We start from the raw sequence: 14136 nt of genomic DNA, 5'->3' as shown, positions 1-14136 counted from the left end.
TAGCAGCTGCAGTTTAGCGGCTGTAGTTTAGCGGCTGTAGTTTAGCGGCTGTAGTTAGCGCTGGTCTCCGTCTCTGGCTGCCTCAGCAGTGTCGCTGTGGCAGCTGTAGTTTAGCAGCTGTAGTTTAGCAGCTGCAGTTTAGCGGCTGTAGTTTAGCGGCTGTAGTTTAGCAGCTGTAGTTTAGCACTGGTCTCCGTCTCTGGCTGCCTCAGCAGTGTTGCTGTGGCAGCTGTAGTTTAGCGGCTGTAGTTTAGCGGCTGTAGTTTAGAAGCTGTAGTTTAGCAGCTGTAGTTTAGCGGCTGTAGTTTAGCAGCTGCAGTTTAGCGGCTGTAGTTTAGCGGCTGTAGTTTAGCGGCTTAGTTTAGCGCTGGTCTCCGTCTCTGGCTGCCTCAGCAGTGTCGCTGTGGCAGCTGTAGTTTAGCAGCTGTAGTTTAGCAGCTGTAGTTAAGCAGCTGTAGTTTAGCGCTGGTCTCCGTCTCTGGCTGCCTCAGCAGTGTCCCTGTGGCAGCTGTATTTAGCAGCTGTAGTTTAGCAGCTGTAGTTTAGCAGCTGTAGTTTAGCAGCTGTAGTTAGCGCTGGTCTCCTCTCTGGCTGCCTCAGCAGTGTCACTGTGGCAGCTGTAGTTTAGCAGCTGTAGTTTAGCAGCTGTAGTTTAGCGGCTGTAGTTTAGTGGCTGTAGTTAGCGCTGGTCTCCGTCTCTGGCTGCCTCAGCAGTGTCGCTGTGGCAGCTGTAGTTTAGCAGCTGTAGTTTAGCAGCTGTAGTTTAGCAGCTGTAGTTAGCGCTGGTCTCCGTCTCTGGCTGCCTCAGCAGTGTCCCTGTGGCAGCTGTAGTTTAGCGGCTGTAGTTTAGTGGCTGTAGTTAGCGCTGGTCTCCGTCTCTGGCTGCCTCAGCATGTCCCTGTGGCAGCTGTAGTTTAGCAGCTGTAGTTTAGCAGCTGTAGTTTGGCGGCTGTAGTTTAGCGGCTGTAGTTTAGCGGCTGTAGTTAGCGCTGGTCTCCGTCTCTGGCTGCCTCAGCAGTGTCGCTGTGGCAGCTGTAGTTTAGCAGCTGTAGTTTAGCAGCTGTAGTTTAGCGCTGGTCTCCGTCTCTGGCTGCCTCAGCAGTGTCGCTGTGGCAGCTGTAGTTTAGCAGCTGTAGTTTAGCAGCTGTAGTTTAGCAGCTGTAGTTAGCGCTGGTCTCTGGCTGCCTCAGCAGTGTCGCTGTGGCAGCTGTAGTTTAGAGCGCTGTAGTTTAGCGGCTGTAGTTTAGCAGCTGTAGTTAGCGCTGGTCTCCGTCTCCGGCTGCCTCAGCAGTGTCGCTGTGGCAGTTGTAGTTTAGCGGCTGTAGTTTAGCAGCTGTAGTTAGCGCTGGTCTCTTGGCTGCCTCAGCAGTGTCGCTGTGGCAGCTGTTTTAGTGGCTGTAGTTTAGCGGCTGTAGTTTAGCAGCTGTAGTTTAGCAGCTGTAGTTAGCGCTGGTCTCCGTCTCTGGCTGCCTCAGCAGTGTCGCTGTGGCAGCTGTAGTTTAGCGGCTGTAGTTTAGCAGCTGTAGTTTAGCGGCTGTAGTTTAGCGCTGTAGTTTAGCGCTGGTCTCCGTCTCTGGCTGCCTCAGCAGTGTCGCTGTGGCAGCTGTAGTTTAGCGGCTGTAGTTTAGCAGCTGTAGTTTAGCGGCTGTAGTTAGCGCTGGTCTCCGTCTCTGGCTGCCTCAGCAGTGTCGCTGTGGCAGCTGTAGTTTAGCGGCTGTAGTTTAGCAGCTGTAGTTTAGCGCTGGTCTCCGTCTCTGGCTGCCTCAGCAGTGTCGCTGTGGCAGCTGTAGTTTAGCGGCTGTAGTTTAGCAGCTGTAGTTTAGCGCTGGTCTCCGTCTCTGGCTGCCTCAGCAGTGTCGCTGTGGCAGCTGTAGTTTAGCAGCTGTAGTTTAGCGGCTGTAGTTTAGCGGCTGTAGTTTAGCGCTGGTCTCCGTCTCCGGCTGCCTCAGCAGTGTCCCTGTAGCTGCCGTCAGGTGCAGTCTAACCCTCTAACAATGGCAGCAGAAGGCTGCGGATGAATGCTGGGGGTAAATCAGTAATGGAGCTAAAGGGCAGACGCCTGTGGGGAATTTGCCGGCTTATAAAGGAGCTTTAAGAGGGGCCTTCATTCATATGGGCCCAAAGAGATTTAAATTGCCCCTTCACAATCACTTGAAAGGATGAGCTCAGGGTGTTCCGAAACAAAGTGGAAATCACTCTGCCTTTCAGCACTTCTAATAAGCTTTTAACTATTTTACATTATGGCGCTCCCCTCCTTCTCAGCCTCCTTGCTGCCATTGTGAGCCTGCCGCCGCGCTGCCAACACTCAAATGTCTGATTTATACTTTTCTTCATGGTAAATTAGAAAATAGAGAAATCCTCCTGAAAGCTTTATTATTCTACGAGTCAATAAGAAAAGGAGGAGGTGAACGAGAGGAGCACTGCCAGACGAAGAGGAGTGAGGAGGAAGAGCAGGAAGTGGACTTTTAATCTGAACCTATGGCACCGTGTTAGGTTCACGTTGTAGAGGCACCGTCCTCATCACCATGGAAACCAATTATTGCTCTGGAAATTGCTTCAGTGGTTCAGCGGGAGGAAGGTCAGAGGTTCAACCAGGATGCAGCGGCAGAGATGGGCGGGGCCTAAATGGCGAGCCCCTCGTCCTCTGGATGACTCTGAAGTCAGTGGACGTTCACAATTTCATGGTGATTGTACAAGACAAAGGGGGGGGGGGGGGGGGGGGGTTGACCTCTACAGCCCTGATTAAGAACTCATAACACACACACTCACACACTCACTCACATGCACACACAGACTCACATACATTAACAATATTTATGAGGACTTTCATAGAGATAATATCCCTGTTTCCTCCTCAGACGGGTCACCAGCGGACTGTGGTCTGGTTCTCTGGGGAACCTTCTGAGTTTAGATAAAGAGGATCAACGATCATAACTTTTACAGTCGGTCACTTTCAAATTGATTGGAAACACTTTGGGTAGCAAACAGCTCAACAGTAACACGTCAGCCAGTTCCTCCCTGTGTGGGGGGCTCACATGGGTCCACGTGGGGCTATGGTGGGCTCACGTGGGTCCCTGTGGGGCTATGGTGGGCTCACATGGGTCCACGTGGGGCTGTGGTGGGCTCACTTGGGTCCACGTGGGGCTGTGGTGGGCTCACATGGGTCCCTGTGGGGCTATGGTGGGCTCACGTGGGTCCACGTGGGGCTGTGGTGGGCTCACGTGGGTCCACGTGGGGCTATGGTGGGCTCACGTGGTCCACGTGGGGCTATGGTGGGCTCACATGGGTCCACGTGGGGCTATGGTGGGCTCACATGGGTCCCTGTGGGGCTATGGTGGGCTCACGTGGTCCACGTGGGGCTATGGTGGGCTCACGTGGGTCCCTGTGGGGCTATGGTGGGCTCACGTGGGTCCACGTGGGGCTATGGTGGGCTCACGTGGGTCCACGTGGGGCTATGGTGGGCTCACGTGGGTCCACGTGGGGCTATGGTGGGCTCACGTGGGTCCACGTGGGGCTATGGTGGGCTCACATGGGTCCCTGTGGGGCTATGGTGGGCTCACGTGGGTCCACGTGGGGCTATGGTGGGCTCACATGGGTCCACGTGGGGCTATGGTGGGCTCACATGGGTCCACGTGGGGCTATGGTGGGCTCACATGGGTCCACGTGGGGCTATGGTGGGCTCACATGGGTCCCTGTGGGGCTATGGTGGGCTCACGTGGGTCCATGTGGGGCTATGGTGGGCTCACATGGGTCCATGTGGGGCTACAGGACCAGAACAGTCTGAAGACACCCTCTGAGGGGATGACACCAGTTCCTCCCTGTGTGGTGGGCTCCAGATAGAACAAACTAACGTTGGGCCTTTGGTGGAACTTCCTAGGCTGTGTAACTGATAGCTGAGGAAGCATAAACTTTAAAAATGAGCTTAAACCCAGCTCTGAATCATAACAACCAAGCTAACCCCTAACCCTAACCCCTAACCCTAACCCTAACCCTAACCCTAACCCTAACCCTAACCCTACCCTAACCCTAACCCCTAACCTAACCCTACCCTAACCCTAACCCTAACCCTAACCCTAACCCTAACCCTAACCACTAACCCTAACCCTAACCCTAAACCCTAACCACTAACCCTAACCCTAACCCTAACCACTAACCCTAACCCTAAACCCTAACCCTAACCCTAAACCCTAACCCTAACCCTAACCCTCTAACCCTAACTACTAACCCTAAACCCTGTGTGTGTGTGTATGAGTATGTGTATATATGTGTTAGTGTGTGTGTGTATGAGTATGTGTATATGTGTTAGTGTGTGTGTGTATGAGCATGTGTATATGTGTGTTAGTGTGTGTATGAGTATGTGTATGTGTGTGTATTAGTATGTGTATAAATGTGTTAGTGTGTGTGTGTGTATTAGTATGTGTATATATGTGTTAGTGTGTGTATGTGTGTGTATTAGTATGTGTATATATATGTGTTAGTGTGTGTATGTGTATGTGTATATGTGTGTGTATTAGTATGTGTATATACTGTATGTGTTAGTGTGTGTGTGTGTGTGTATTAGAATGTATATATGTGTGTTAGTGTGTGTGTGTGTTAGTGTGTGTGTGTGTGTGTTTTGACTGCTGCAGTGTGTGACTCCTGGCGTTGCTGCTTGAGGCTGCTGAACTCTGGTCTCTGGGACAATGAGGAGTGACCAACCAATCAGTGCAGAACCTGCTTTGGGTGAACAGGTTGAAATTGTGCCCTGAGGTGAGTGGTGGGGGGGGGGTTACAGGTGCAGTGAGTACAGAAGAAGGGGGAGGAGCAGGTGGGGGAGTCAGAGGTTATCTTGTGGGGGCAGAGAGGATGGTAGGTGGAGCTCCATCTGTTTACCTGAACAGCAGCTCACAGGTCCAGTTTCCTGATCTATATCTGCCCCCCCCCATGGACCTACTGCTGCATGTTCAAATGTTTATGTCTTTTCTATTCAAATATTTTAAACTCTTCAGGACTCTTAGGGGTTAGGGTTAGGGTTAGGGTTAGGGTTAGGGTTAGGGTTAGGGTTAGGTTAGGGTTAGGTTAGGGTTAGGTTAGGGTTAGGTTAGGGTTAGGGTTAGGGTTAGGTTAGGGTTAGGGTTAGGGTTAGGGTTAGGGTTAGGGTTAGGGTTCGGTTCGGGGTTAGGGTTAGGTTAGGGTTAGGTTGGGGTTAGGGTTAGGGTTAGGGTTAGGGTTAGGGTTAGGGTTCGGTTCGGGGTTAGGGTTAGGTTAGGGTTAGGGGTTTCGGTTCGGGGTTCGGGTTAGGTTAGGGTTCGGGTTAGGTTCGGGGTTCGGGGTTCGGGTTCGGGTTAGGGTTAGGTTGGGGTTCGGGTTCGGGTTCGGTTAGGGTTCGGGTTCGGGTTCGGGTTAGGTTCGGGGTTCGGGGTTCGGGTTCGGTTCGGGGTTCGGGTTCGGTTCGGGGTTCGGGTTCGGGTTCGGTTCGGGGTTCGGGTTCGCTTCGGGGTTCGGGTTCGGTTCGGGGTTCGGGTTCGGTTCGGGGTTCGGGTTCGGTTCGGGGTTAGGGTTCGGTTCGGGGTTCGGGTTCGGTTCGGGGTTCGGTTCGGGGTTCGGGTTCGGGTTAGGTTCGGGGTTCGGTTCGGGTTCGGTTCGGGGTTCGGGTTCGGGTTCGGTTCGGGGTTCGGGTTCGGTTCGGGGTTCGGGTTCGGGTTCGGTTCGGGGTTCGGGTTCGGCTCGGGTTCGGTTCGGGGTTCGGGTTCGGGTTCGGTTCGGGGTTCGGCTCGGGTTCGGTTCGGGGTTCGGGTTCGGTTCGGGGTTCGGGTTAGGTTCGGGGTTCGGGTTCGGTTCGGGTTCGGTTCGGTTCGGGGTTCGGGTTCGGGTTCGGTTCGGTTCGGGGTTCGGCTCGGGTTCGGTTCGGGGTTCGGGTTCGGGTTCGGGTTCGGTTCGGGGTTCGGCTCGGGTTCGGTTCGGGGTTCGGTGTTCGGGTTCGGTTCGGGGTTAGGGTTCGGGTTCGCTTCGGGGTTCGGGTTCGGTGTTCGGGTTCGGTTCGGGGTTAGGGTTCGGTTCGGGGTTCGGGTTCGGGTTCGGTTTCGGTTCGGGGTTCGGGTTCGGTTAGGGTTCGGGTTAGGGTTAGGGTTAGGTTAGGGGTTAGGTTAGGGTTAGGGTTAGGTTCGGGGTTCGGGTTAGGGTTAGGGTTAGGGTTAGGGTTAGGGTTAGGGTTAGGGGTTAGCTTTATGGTTAGGGTTAGGGTTAGGGTTAGGTTAGGGTTAGGGTAAGAGTTAGGGTTACCCTTCTCCTGACCTACCAGGTCCTCAGAGGCCTAGCTCCATCCTACCTGGAGGAGCTAGTGATACCTTACCGGCCCAATAGACCGCTCTGCTCTCAGAATGCTGGTCTACTTGTGGCCCCCAGAGTCTCTAGGAGTAGAATGGGGAGCCGAGCATTTAGCTACCAGGCCCCCTGCTATGGAACCAGCTCCCTGTCCAGGCCCCCCTGCTATGGAACCAGCTCCCTGTCCAGCCCCCCCTGCTATGGACCAGCTCCCTGTCCAGGCCCCCCTGCTATGGAACCAGCTCCCTGTCCAGGTCCCCCTGCTATGGAACCAGCTCCCTGTCCAGGCCCCCCTGCTATGGAACCAGCTCCCTGTCCAGGCCCCCCTGCTATGGACCAGCTCCCTGTCCAGGCCCCCCTGCTATGGAACCAGCTCCCTGTCCAGGCCCCCCTGCTATGGAACCAGCTCCCTGTCCAGGTCCCCCTGCTATGGAACCAGCTCCCTGTCCAGGTCCCCCTGCTATGAACCAGCTCCCTGTCCAGGTCCCCCTGCTATGGAACCAGCTCCCTGTCCAGCCCCCCCTGCTATGGAACCAGCTCCCTGTCCAGGCCCCCCTGCTATGGAACCAGCTCCCTGTCCAGGTACGGGAGGCTGACTCCATCGCTACTTTAAGATCAGACTTAAAACCTTCCTCTTTGATGAAGCTTATTGTTACTAATTCTGTAGTTCCAGTTACTATCATAGACAGACAGATTATCATACTTAGGGGGTCGTCTAATCATTAGGTTATATAATAATTATATATAATAATATAGAAATAATTATCTAATCATTAGTTTAACATCTTAGCTGTGCTGCTAGAGGTTGAGGCTGCCGGGGTCCAGAACCATGATCACCTGATCACCAGGATGCTGGAACCCTGCTGGGTCTGGTTTCCTCTCCTCTCCTCTCCCTCCCCTCCCCTTCCCTCCTCTCCTCTCCCCCCTCCTCTAGTCTCCTCCCTCTCCTCTCCTCTCCTCTCCCCCTCCTCTAGTCTCCTCCTCTCCTCTCCTCTCCTCTCCTCTCCTCTCCTCTCCTCTCCTCTCCTCTCCTCTCCTCTCTCTCCTCTCCCCCTCCTCTAGTCTCCTCCCTCTCCTCCTCTCCTCTCCTCCCTCCTCTCCTCTCCTCTCCTCTCCTCTCCCCCCTCCTCTAGTCTCCTCCCTCTCCTCTCCTCCCCCCTCCTCTCCTCTCCTCTCCCTCCCCTCCCCTCCTCTCCCCCCTCCTCTCCTCTCTCCTCTCCTCCTCTCCCCCCTCCTCTCCTCTCCCCTCCTCTCCTCTCCTCTCCTCTCCCTCCCCTCCTCTCCCTCCCCTCCTCTCCTCTCCCTCCCCTCCCCTCCTCCCCTCCCCTCCCCTCCCCTCCTCTCTCTCCTCTCCTCTCCTCTCCTCTCCTCTCCTCCTTCAATGTTCAATGTGAATGACAGGAACAGCCTCAAGGGGAGGTTGAGTTTGGTGGCAGGTAAACAGGTAAACAGGTAAATAACTTGGTTGAGATATGAAAGAGACATTTGTCCAATAACAGCTCATTAGTCATCAACTTCGGTGTCATTTCAAGGTCAGTATTTGACCATTAGCCTCAGTTAGCTGATGCTAATTACCAACCTTAGACGTTCCTGCTTACAGAAACAGGAAGTTCCTCTTGTCTCTGGGTTTTTCCAATGTTTCCACCTCCCTTGAGCCTGAAGAACGTCTCCTATAGCGATAAGGCTCTGGAGTTGTGTTCAACTGTTCAGCTCCACCTGCACAAATATCACCTGCAGTGAAGAACACCTGTCCAGCATTCTCGCCACAGAATTCAGCTCCGAACATTTGCTAAACAAGCCTGAGTCCAGTGGGACTCTGAGGTTCTGCTAGAATTCTTTGCTGCAGCTGCAGTCTGTTAGAGAAAAAAGGACACAGAATCTGGTGAGAAGCTCTGAAGCATCTTGTGGTTCCATCAGGCTTTGGGGCAGTTTTGCAGCCAGTGGAACCATCTGACACCTCGAGGGAAGAAGGAATCATTGGGCTTCTACAGATGGATGATGATCATAAACACACCTCAGACCCACCATAGATCTGTTTGTCTAGATCGGACGGACGGACGGACGGACGGACGGAGGTTCTTCCTGGTGTTCACAGACTCCTGGTCTGATAGAACTCAGAGGACCAGATGTCCAGGATCCTGACAGAAGCCAAGACTTTCGTGAGGGAGGATGTGGAAGATCCCTCGATGGAGAAGTGAAAGAGGCTTGGCTGCTACAGCAGCATTTACAGGCCACGGCCACAGGGGGCGCTGCGGAGGGCCTTTTCCTTCTGTGCTGAGTGTTCAAAATAATAAGAAAACACTTTGTTTACACATGAATTAAGTGGCACGCAGAACTTCACATCTAAACTTATGAAAGCTGCTCTCACTTCTTTTTTTTTAAAAAAGAACTAAAGTGAATCATTTCGTTCACCTACGGGATTTACACGTTAATCAGGTGACACGCACACTGAATGTGACGTCATAAATCCAAAGCAAGAACAATGTGACCATGTCCCCCCACGTGTCCCTTGATATATTCTAGTCTGTGCACGTGCAAGAACGGGAATACTGGGGATTAACCCCCAAGCACACGCGCCCACACGCACTCTCTTTTCGGTCATTTGTGCGCAGTCTGTGCGTGAATATAAATGTGTCCGTCATTCTTAAGTATCGATTATATCACTCAGCGGGTGTCATGAAGAGGCGGGATGACGTTAACATTTTTATAAAAAGTTAGAGATTTATTCAATAGAAAAACAGGTAAATAGGATAAAAAATCTGTATATGTACAAAATCCAAGTTTCATCATCACGTGACCAAACAGAATAAGTCAAATAAATAAAACCAACAACAAAAGGGGACGGGTGTTGGGCGAGCTTGCAGCATTCCTGCTAATTGTCCTTTGACTTTTGACCTCCACAAACTAGCGGGATGGAGGGATGGAGGGGAGTGCAGATTTGGGGACGAGTGGAGGAAGAGTAGCCGCTCCTCCTCTTCCTCAGTACACTCCCGAGGCGAAGCAGCGGAAGCCGAACAGAGCGTCCTGCGGGAGGAGGCTGTAGTCCTCCGGTGTGGATGGGCTTCCGGGGCTCGAGGAGCAGTACGGGGGCGAGCCGCTGGAGCTCCAGGAACAGGCGGAGTCACTGGCGGGGCTCGGAGCATCGGTGAGGCGCAGGGGGTCTCCGGGCCGGGCCGCCTGCAGGTCGGCGATGCGGATGGTTTCCGACAGAGCCCAGATGTAGTTGTGAGCAAAGCGAAGCGTCTCAATCTTCGTCAGCTTGGTCTCGTCCGGGAAGGCGGGCAGGACGCCGCGCAGCGCATCCAGCGCGTCGTTCAGGTTGTGCATCCGGTTCCGCTCGCGGTCGTTGGCTTTCAGGCGCCGGTTCTTCTTCACCGCGTGCACCGCCGTTTCGCAGCGCGCACGGCTGCGGCGCCGCTTCTTCTGTGACTGCTCGGCGCACACGCTGTTGCGGGACTCTTCATCGTCAGTGTGCGTGAAGACGTCACAGCTGTTACTGTCGATGTCGGAGAAGACGCGGTCCATGTCCAGGGTCCGTCAGGAGCTGCTGCAGGTCCGAGCGCACACACAGTGGAGGTTCTCGTGCGCAGGGACTCACCTGAGGTCGAACAATCTGATCTGCACTTTTGGCTTCAGGTCAAATGGCACGCGCCTCTGTGCGTCTTTTCGCCCCGGATCAGCTCGTGTGAGCCGGAGAGCCTGGCACACGACCGACCTCACCCCGCTTAAATACTGTGGTGGGACAAAGACGCACCCCCCGCCCCGGGTCCCAGGCCCCCTGCCAGCCGCAGGAGGAGGAGGAGATGCTACGGCAGGTCTGCCCCGTGCCGCGGAGCACCTGATTAACATAATGGAATGACGCCCCCAAAGAGAAGCGTGCCGGTGATCACAGCCAGCCAATCAGAACCAGCGAGCAGCCACGCGAACACCCGAACCTGCAGCCAACCCCCCACTGTCGTGGCACCACTCTGCAAAGCCGTGTTGTGGGTTTTTTCTTGTGCAACATTTTTGTTAGTAAAAGAATCTCAGAACTACTACAGCTGGGACCCTGAACGGGCCTGAAACCAGTTCAATATTTACTCAAGAGCTTCTTCACTTCTTGTTTAATTTTGGTTTAAGTCTTAATTTACCTTCTGTTGGTGAATCAGATGCTGGTGGTCTTTCAAGGAACTGAGGAGCTCTCATGATGAACTAGTCCAGAACTCTGTGTGTGTGTGTGTGTGTGTGTGCGTGTGTGTGTGAAGGTGTGTGTGCGTGTGTGTGTGTGTGTACTGGACTGTTTTCAAGTGTTTTTTAAAGACATCTTTATGAGACAACCGTAGGATTTTCAATCCATTATTCCATTTAGAGCAGTGAGACCTGCAGAGTCTTTCTGTGGGAGGGGGCTCTCATTTAGAAATAATTACACAATGTTTGGGGTCTTCAGCCTGTATAATATATCAAAGCCATTGGAAGAGGATTGTTCCATTGTGGACTTCTTTTCACCGGGCTCTGGGTTTGTCCTCGTCCCTCAGCGTCTTTGTCCTGATTCTTTCTGCTTCAGTCGCTCTGCTGCCTCATTTTCATTCAAATTCTGCTCAGCAGGACAAAACCACAGTCAGTCTGAACACAAATCATCCAGGACCAGGGCCAGCACAGCATTCTGAGGGGCTGGCCCCAAAACCTGCTCCTGGTCTGCACCATTCGCCACGTCCCAGTCATCATACTGGAGCAACACAGCCAGGCTCTGTAGGGCCCCGTGAAGACCACGTAGGACAAACAAAGTTTAAAATCCTGCCCCAGCTGCAGTGTCGAGCCGAGCCCGTCTCTGGAGCCCGTCCAGCTCCGGCACCGATACCGGCGCCGGTGCCGGTACCGGTACCGGCACCGGCACCGGCGATGCTCAGCTGTCTGGAATGGTGACTTTTTATGAGGTGAAAATATCAACAACAGACTGGAAGAAAGTTCATACAACTTGATCATCTATTGTTAAAACTCTGCACGAAAGACAAATAATGTCTTCAGAAGCATAAAAAATATCCAGACGACAGCTGAAGAGGCGACGATACGAAAGACAGAGCGACAAAATCAGAGTTAAACAAACCTGCTCAACAGGCGGAACAGACCTGGTGTTTCTTCCTGCTGTTGTGTGCAGTTGTTTCCCAACACACACTCTATTGGCTGACTGCTGGACGTGTGGACAGCTCAACACACTGGCGTGTGTGTGTGTGTGTGTGTGCGTGTGTGTGTGAGAGAGACTGAACAAAGAAGGAGTGAGAGGTCTGTCTGGGGTGAAGCTCTGACAGGATTAAGACTCAGCAACACGAGATGTGACTGAATGTCAATGAAGTGAAACACGTGAGAAAATCACACACTCAGTTGCTCTCTTTCTCTCACTAACAAATACACACACACACACACACACACACACACAAGCGCAAATAATCTTTGGGACTGGAGGAGTAGAAAAAGTGACCAGTTGAATTTAGTCAACTGAATTCAGAGTTCCCTGTTTTGTCTCCCTGCCCAAAAACAACAGAAATCCAAGTTCTTGACAACAGGTGCAACGGCGGAGGAAGGGGTGGAGCTACTGACATGAGTTCAGGTGGTCGGGTCAGCTCATCCTCCCCAGTAGACATCTAAGGTGGAAACAGGACTGGACCTTCAGGAGAATTGTTTAGTGTTGTCATGGCGATATAAGCAATGAATGAAGCATCTGTGCAGGCTGATGTTCTGCAAAGCTGAAGTAAATTATCACCAACCTGCGACACCTCAATAGAAACAGATTGATGATAAAGGACAGGGAGGAGGAGGTGTGTTCCTCTTAAGATGTACAGCATAAAGGACCTTCCAGATATCAACCAGCTAACTTGCAATTTCCTTCCAATTCTCTTCCTGGTACTTCAGAATAGTTGAAGTGGTTATCCTGGTTTCCATGGTGACAGATTTATACAATAATAATGTGACATAATATAGAAATCTTTATCAAACTATGTGAATGACACCATAGTAATGACATCACTTCCTGCAAGAGAGATGCAGAAAAAGTGAGAGAGTGCGAGAGAGTGAGTGAGCATATGGTTGTGAGTTCACTTCAACAAAGGAGTCATTGAGGAGGAGAGAAGGAGCGGAGTCCCAACTCCTCCTAATGAAGCTGTTGTGCTTGTGTGTGTGTCTGTGTGTGTGTGTTTGTGTGTGTTGGGGGGAGACCGCCTGAACGTGATTTGTCATACAATGTGGAACTTTAGGAGGTCCAGAGACCAGACACCTCCTCTCCATATGTCTACTTCATTTACATTTGAAAGCTCGGGGGCATTTGGAGCCGCCCACATTTCCCAGAATTCTTATAGTGTTAATGTGACAAGTGAGAAAAAGTTAGGAGGTTTCAGCTTTTGTGCAGAGAAAGTTTCAGGTTTGTTCTTTTCTAAAGTTTCTGTTCAACCTTCTGTTTGGGTCCAGGAAAGTCTGCAGCATCAGCAGAAGTTCCTCAGCTGCTCCTGCGCCGGCTAAAAGATGAGACATGTAGTTGTGTACCACTGGAACACAATATCAGTGTTAGCTGAGGTGTCTGACGGCACCAGAACGTCTTGGCAACACCAAGTGGTGGGAATGATTTGGGAGTTGGTGACCTCTAGATTCGGTCCCTGTTTGAAGTAGAAAGTGCAGTGCTTTGCTCTACATCAAACAGTGACCTTTAGATGTTTGTAGCCGAGTTTGAAGCTGTCAGGATAAAGATCAGGCCTTCCAAGTCTGATGCCACGGTCCTCAGTTAGAAAAAGCTTTTCCCACTACAGGTCAGAGAAGAGTAGCCACCATAAGTGGGGTTCAGAGATGTGAGAGGAGTTAAGAGTAAATCTGCTGCTCCTTACCATTGAGGGGAGACACTTGAGATGGTTTGGATCAAGATGCCTCCTGGGTAGCTCTCTCTGGAGGTGTTCCAGGCATGTCCAATGGGCAGGAGATTGTTAGGCAGACCCAGGACACAATGGAGGATTTCAATCTTCCATCAAGTCCTGGAGAAGCTGAATGTAAGGGAACGGTGACCTGGTCTGACCTACGAGTAACTGGATGATACATTAACCTGCAGTCTGCAGAAAAATTTGATAATGACAATCAAATGGATTAACGATATTTAATGATGCCACGGTTCTTAATGATCCCTCGCTATATCGCGTTTCATCTTTCACGGCTTCGCTGCTTCACGGATTTTTTTTGGGAGTCGTTCATTGCAGTTCTCAAATATAATCGAAGGTGGCATATCCGTTTATAAAAATCTTCTTGCTCAGAAAAAGAAAGAGCGCCAACAACTCCCCATAACAATGTTCTTCTCTGGGAGAAAGACTCCTGCGCCTTCAGTAGAAACAGACGCTCCAGCGGAGCGGAGTCAGGACGCAGAGGCACAGCTGGGACTGAAATACGCCAGTGACAATGTTTCCAACCTTGTATTACTAGATTAAAATGATTGTTTTAAACAATTTTGGGCTTTAAAACAGATTTTGATTTTTGGTTTCATTCTATAGTTCAGTATTGCATTGTAAAATAATAAAAAAAAAAATAAAGCTGACTACTTCACGGATTTCACTTTTCGCGTGTTATTTTTGGAACGCAACTCCCGCGATAAACGAGGGATCACTGTACACAGATTAAAACACGTTACATTTGAAGACTGGTGGAAGTTCACGACCCGGCCTGGCAGACCAGACCAACAGCGCCTCCTGCTGGCGGTAGGAACAAAACACTTGGGATTCGACGCAGTCCGGTGCTGCTTTCCTGCTTGTAACGTGTCTGTAACTAACTCGCAAAACGAATCATGAACATGCCATGTAATTTTAAAGAATTAAAATAAATAAATGG

At 51.7% G+C, this 14136-nt stretch overlaps 1 protein-coding gene across 1 annotated transcript; it reads right to left on the bottom strand.

The window, feature by feature from the left end:
• Positions 1 to 9004: 9004 nt before the first annotated feature.
• neurog1 (neurogenin 1) lies at positions 9005 to 14047 on the bottom strand. Its single transcript, XM_057043549.1, has one exon. The coding sequence runs from the start codon at positions 9826 to 9828 to the stop codon at positions 9283 to 9285; it is 546 nt and encodes a 181-aa protein (XP_056899529.1). The 5' UTR covers positions 9829 to 14047; the 3' UTR covers positions 9005 to 9282.
• Positions 14048 to 14136: the final 89 nt, after the last annotated feature.

This window comes from Takifugu flavidus, chromosome 9 (assembly GCF_003711565.1).
Source record: "Takifugu flavidus isolate HTHZ2018 chromosome 9, ASM371156v2, whole genome shotgun sequence".
NCBI lineage: Eukaryota > Metazoa > Chordata > Actinopteri > Tetraodontiformes > Tetraodontidae > Takifugu > Takifugu flavidus.
The sequence above is the reverse complement of the archived record's forward strand: the minus strand, read 5'-3'. Positions and strand labels throughout refer to the sequence as shown.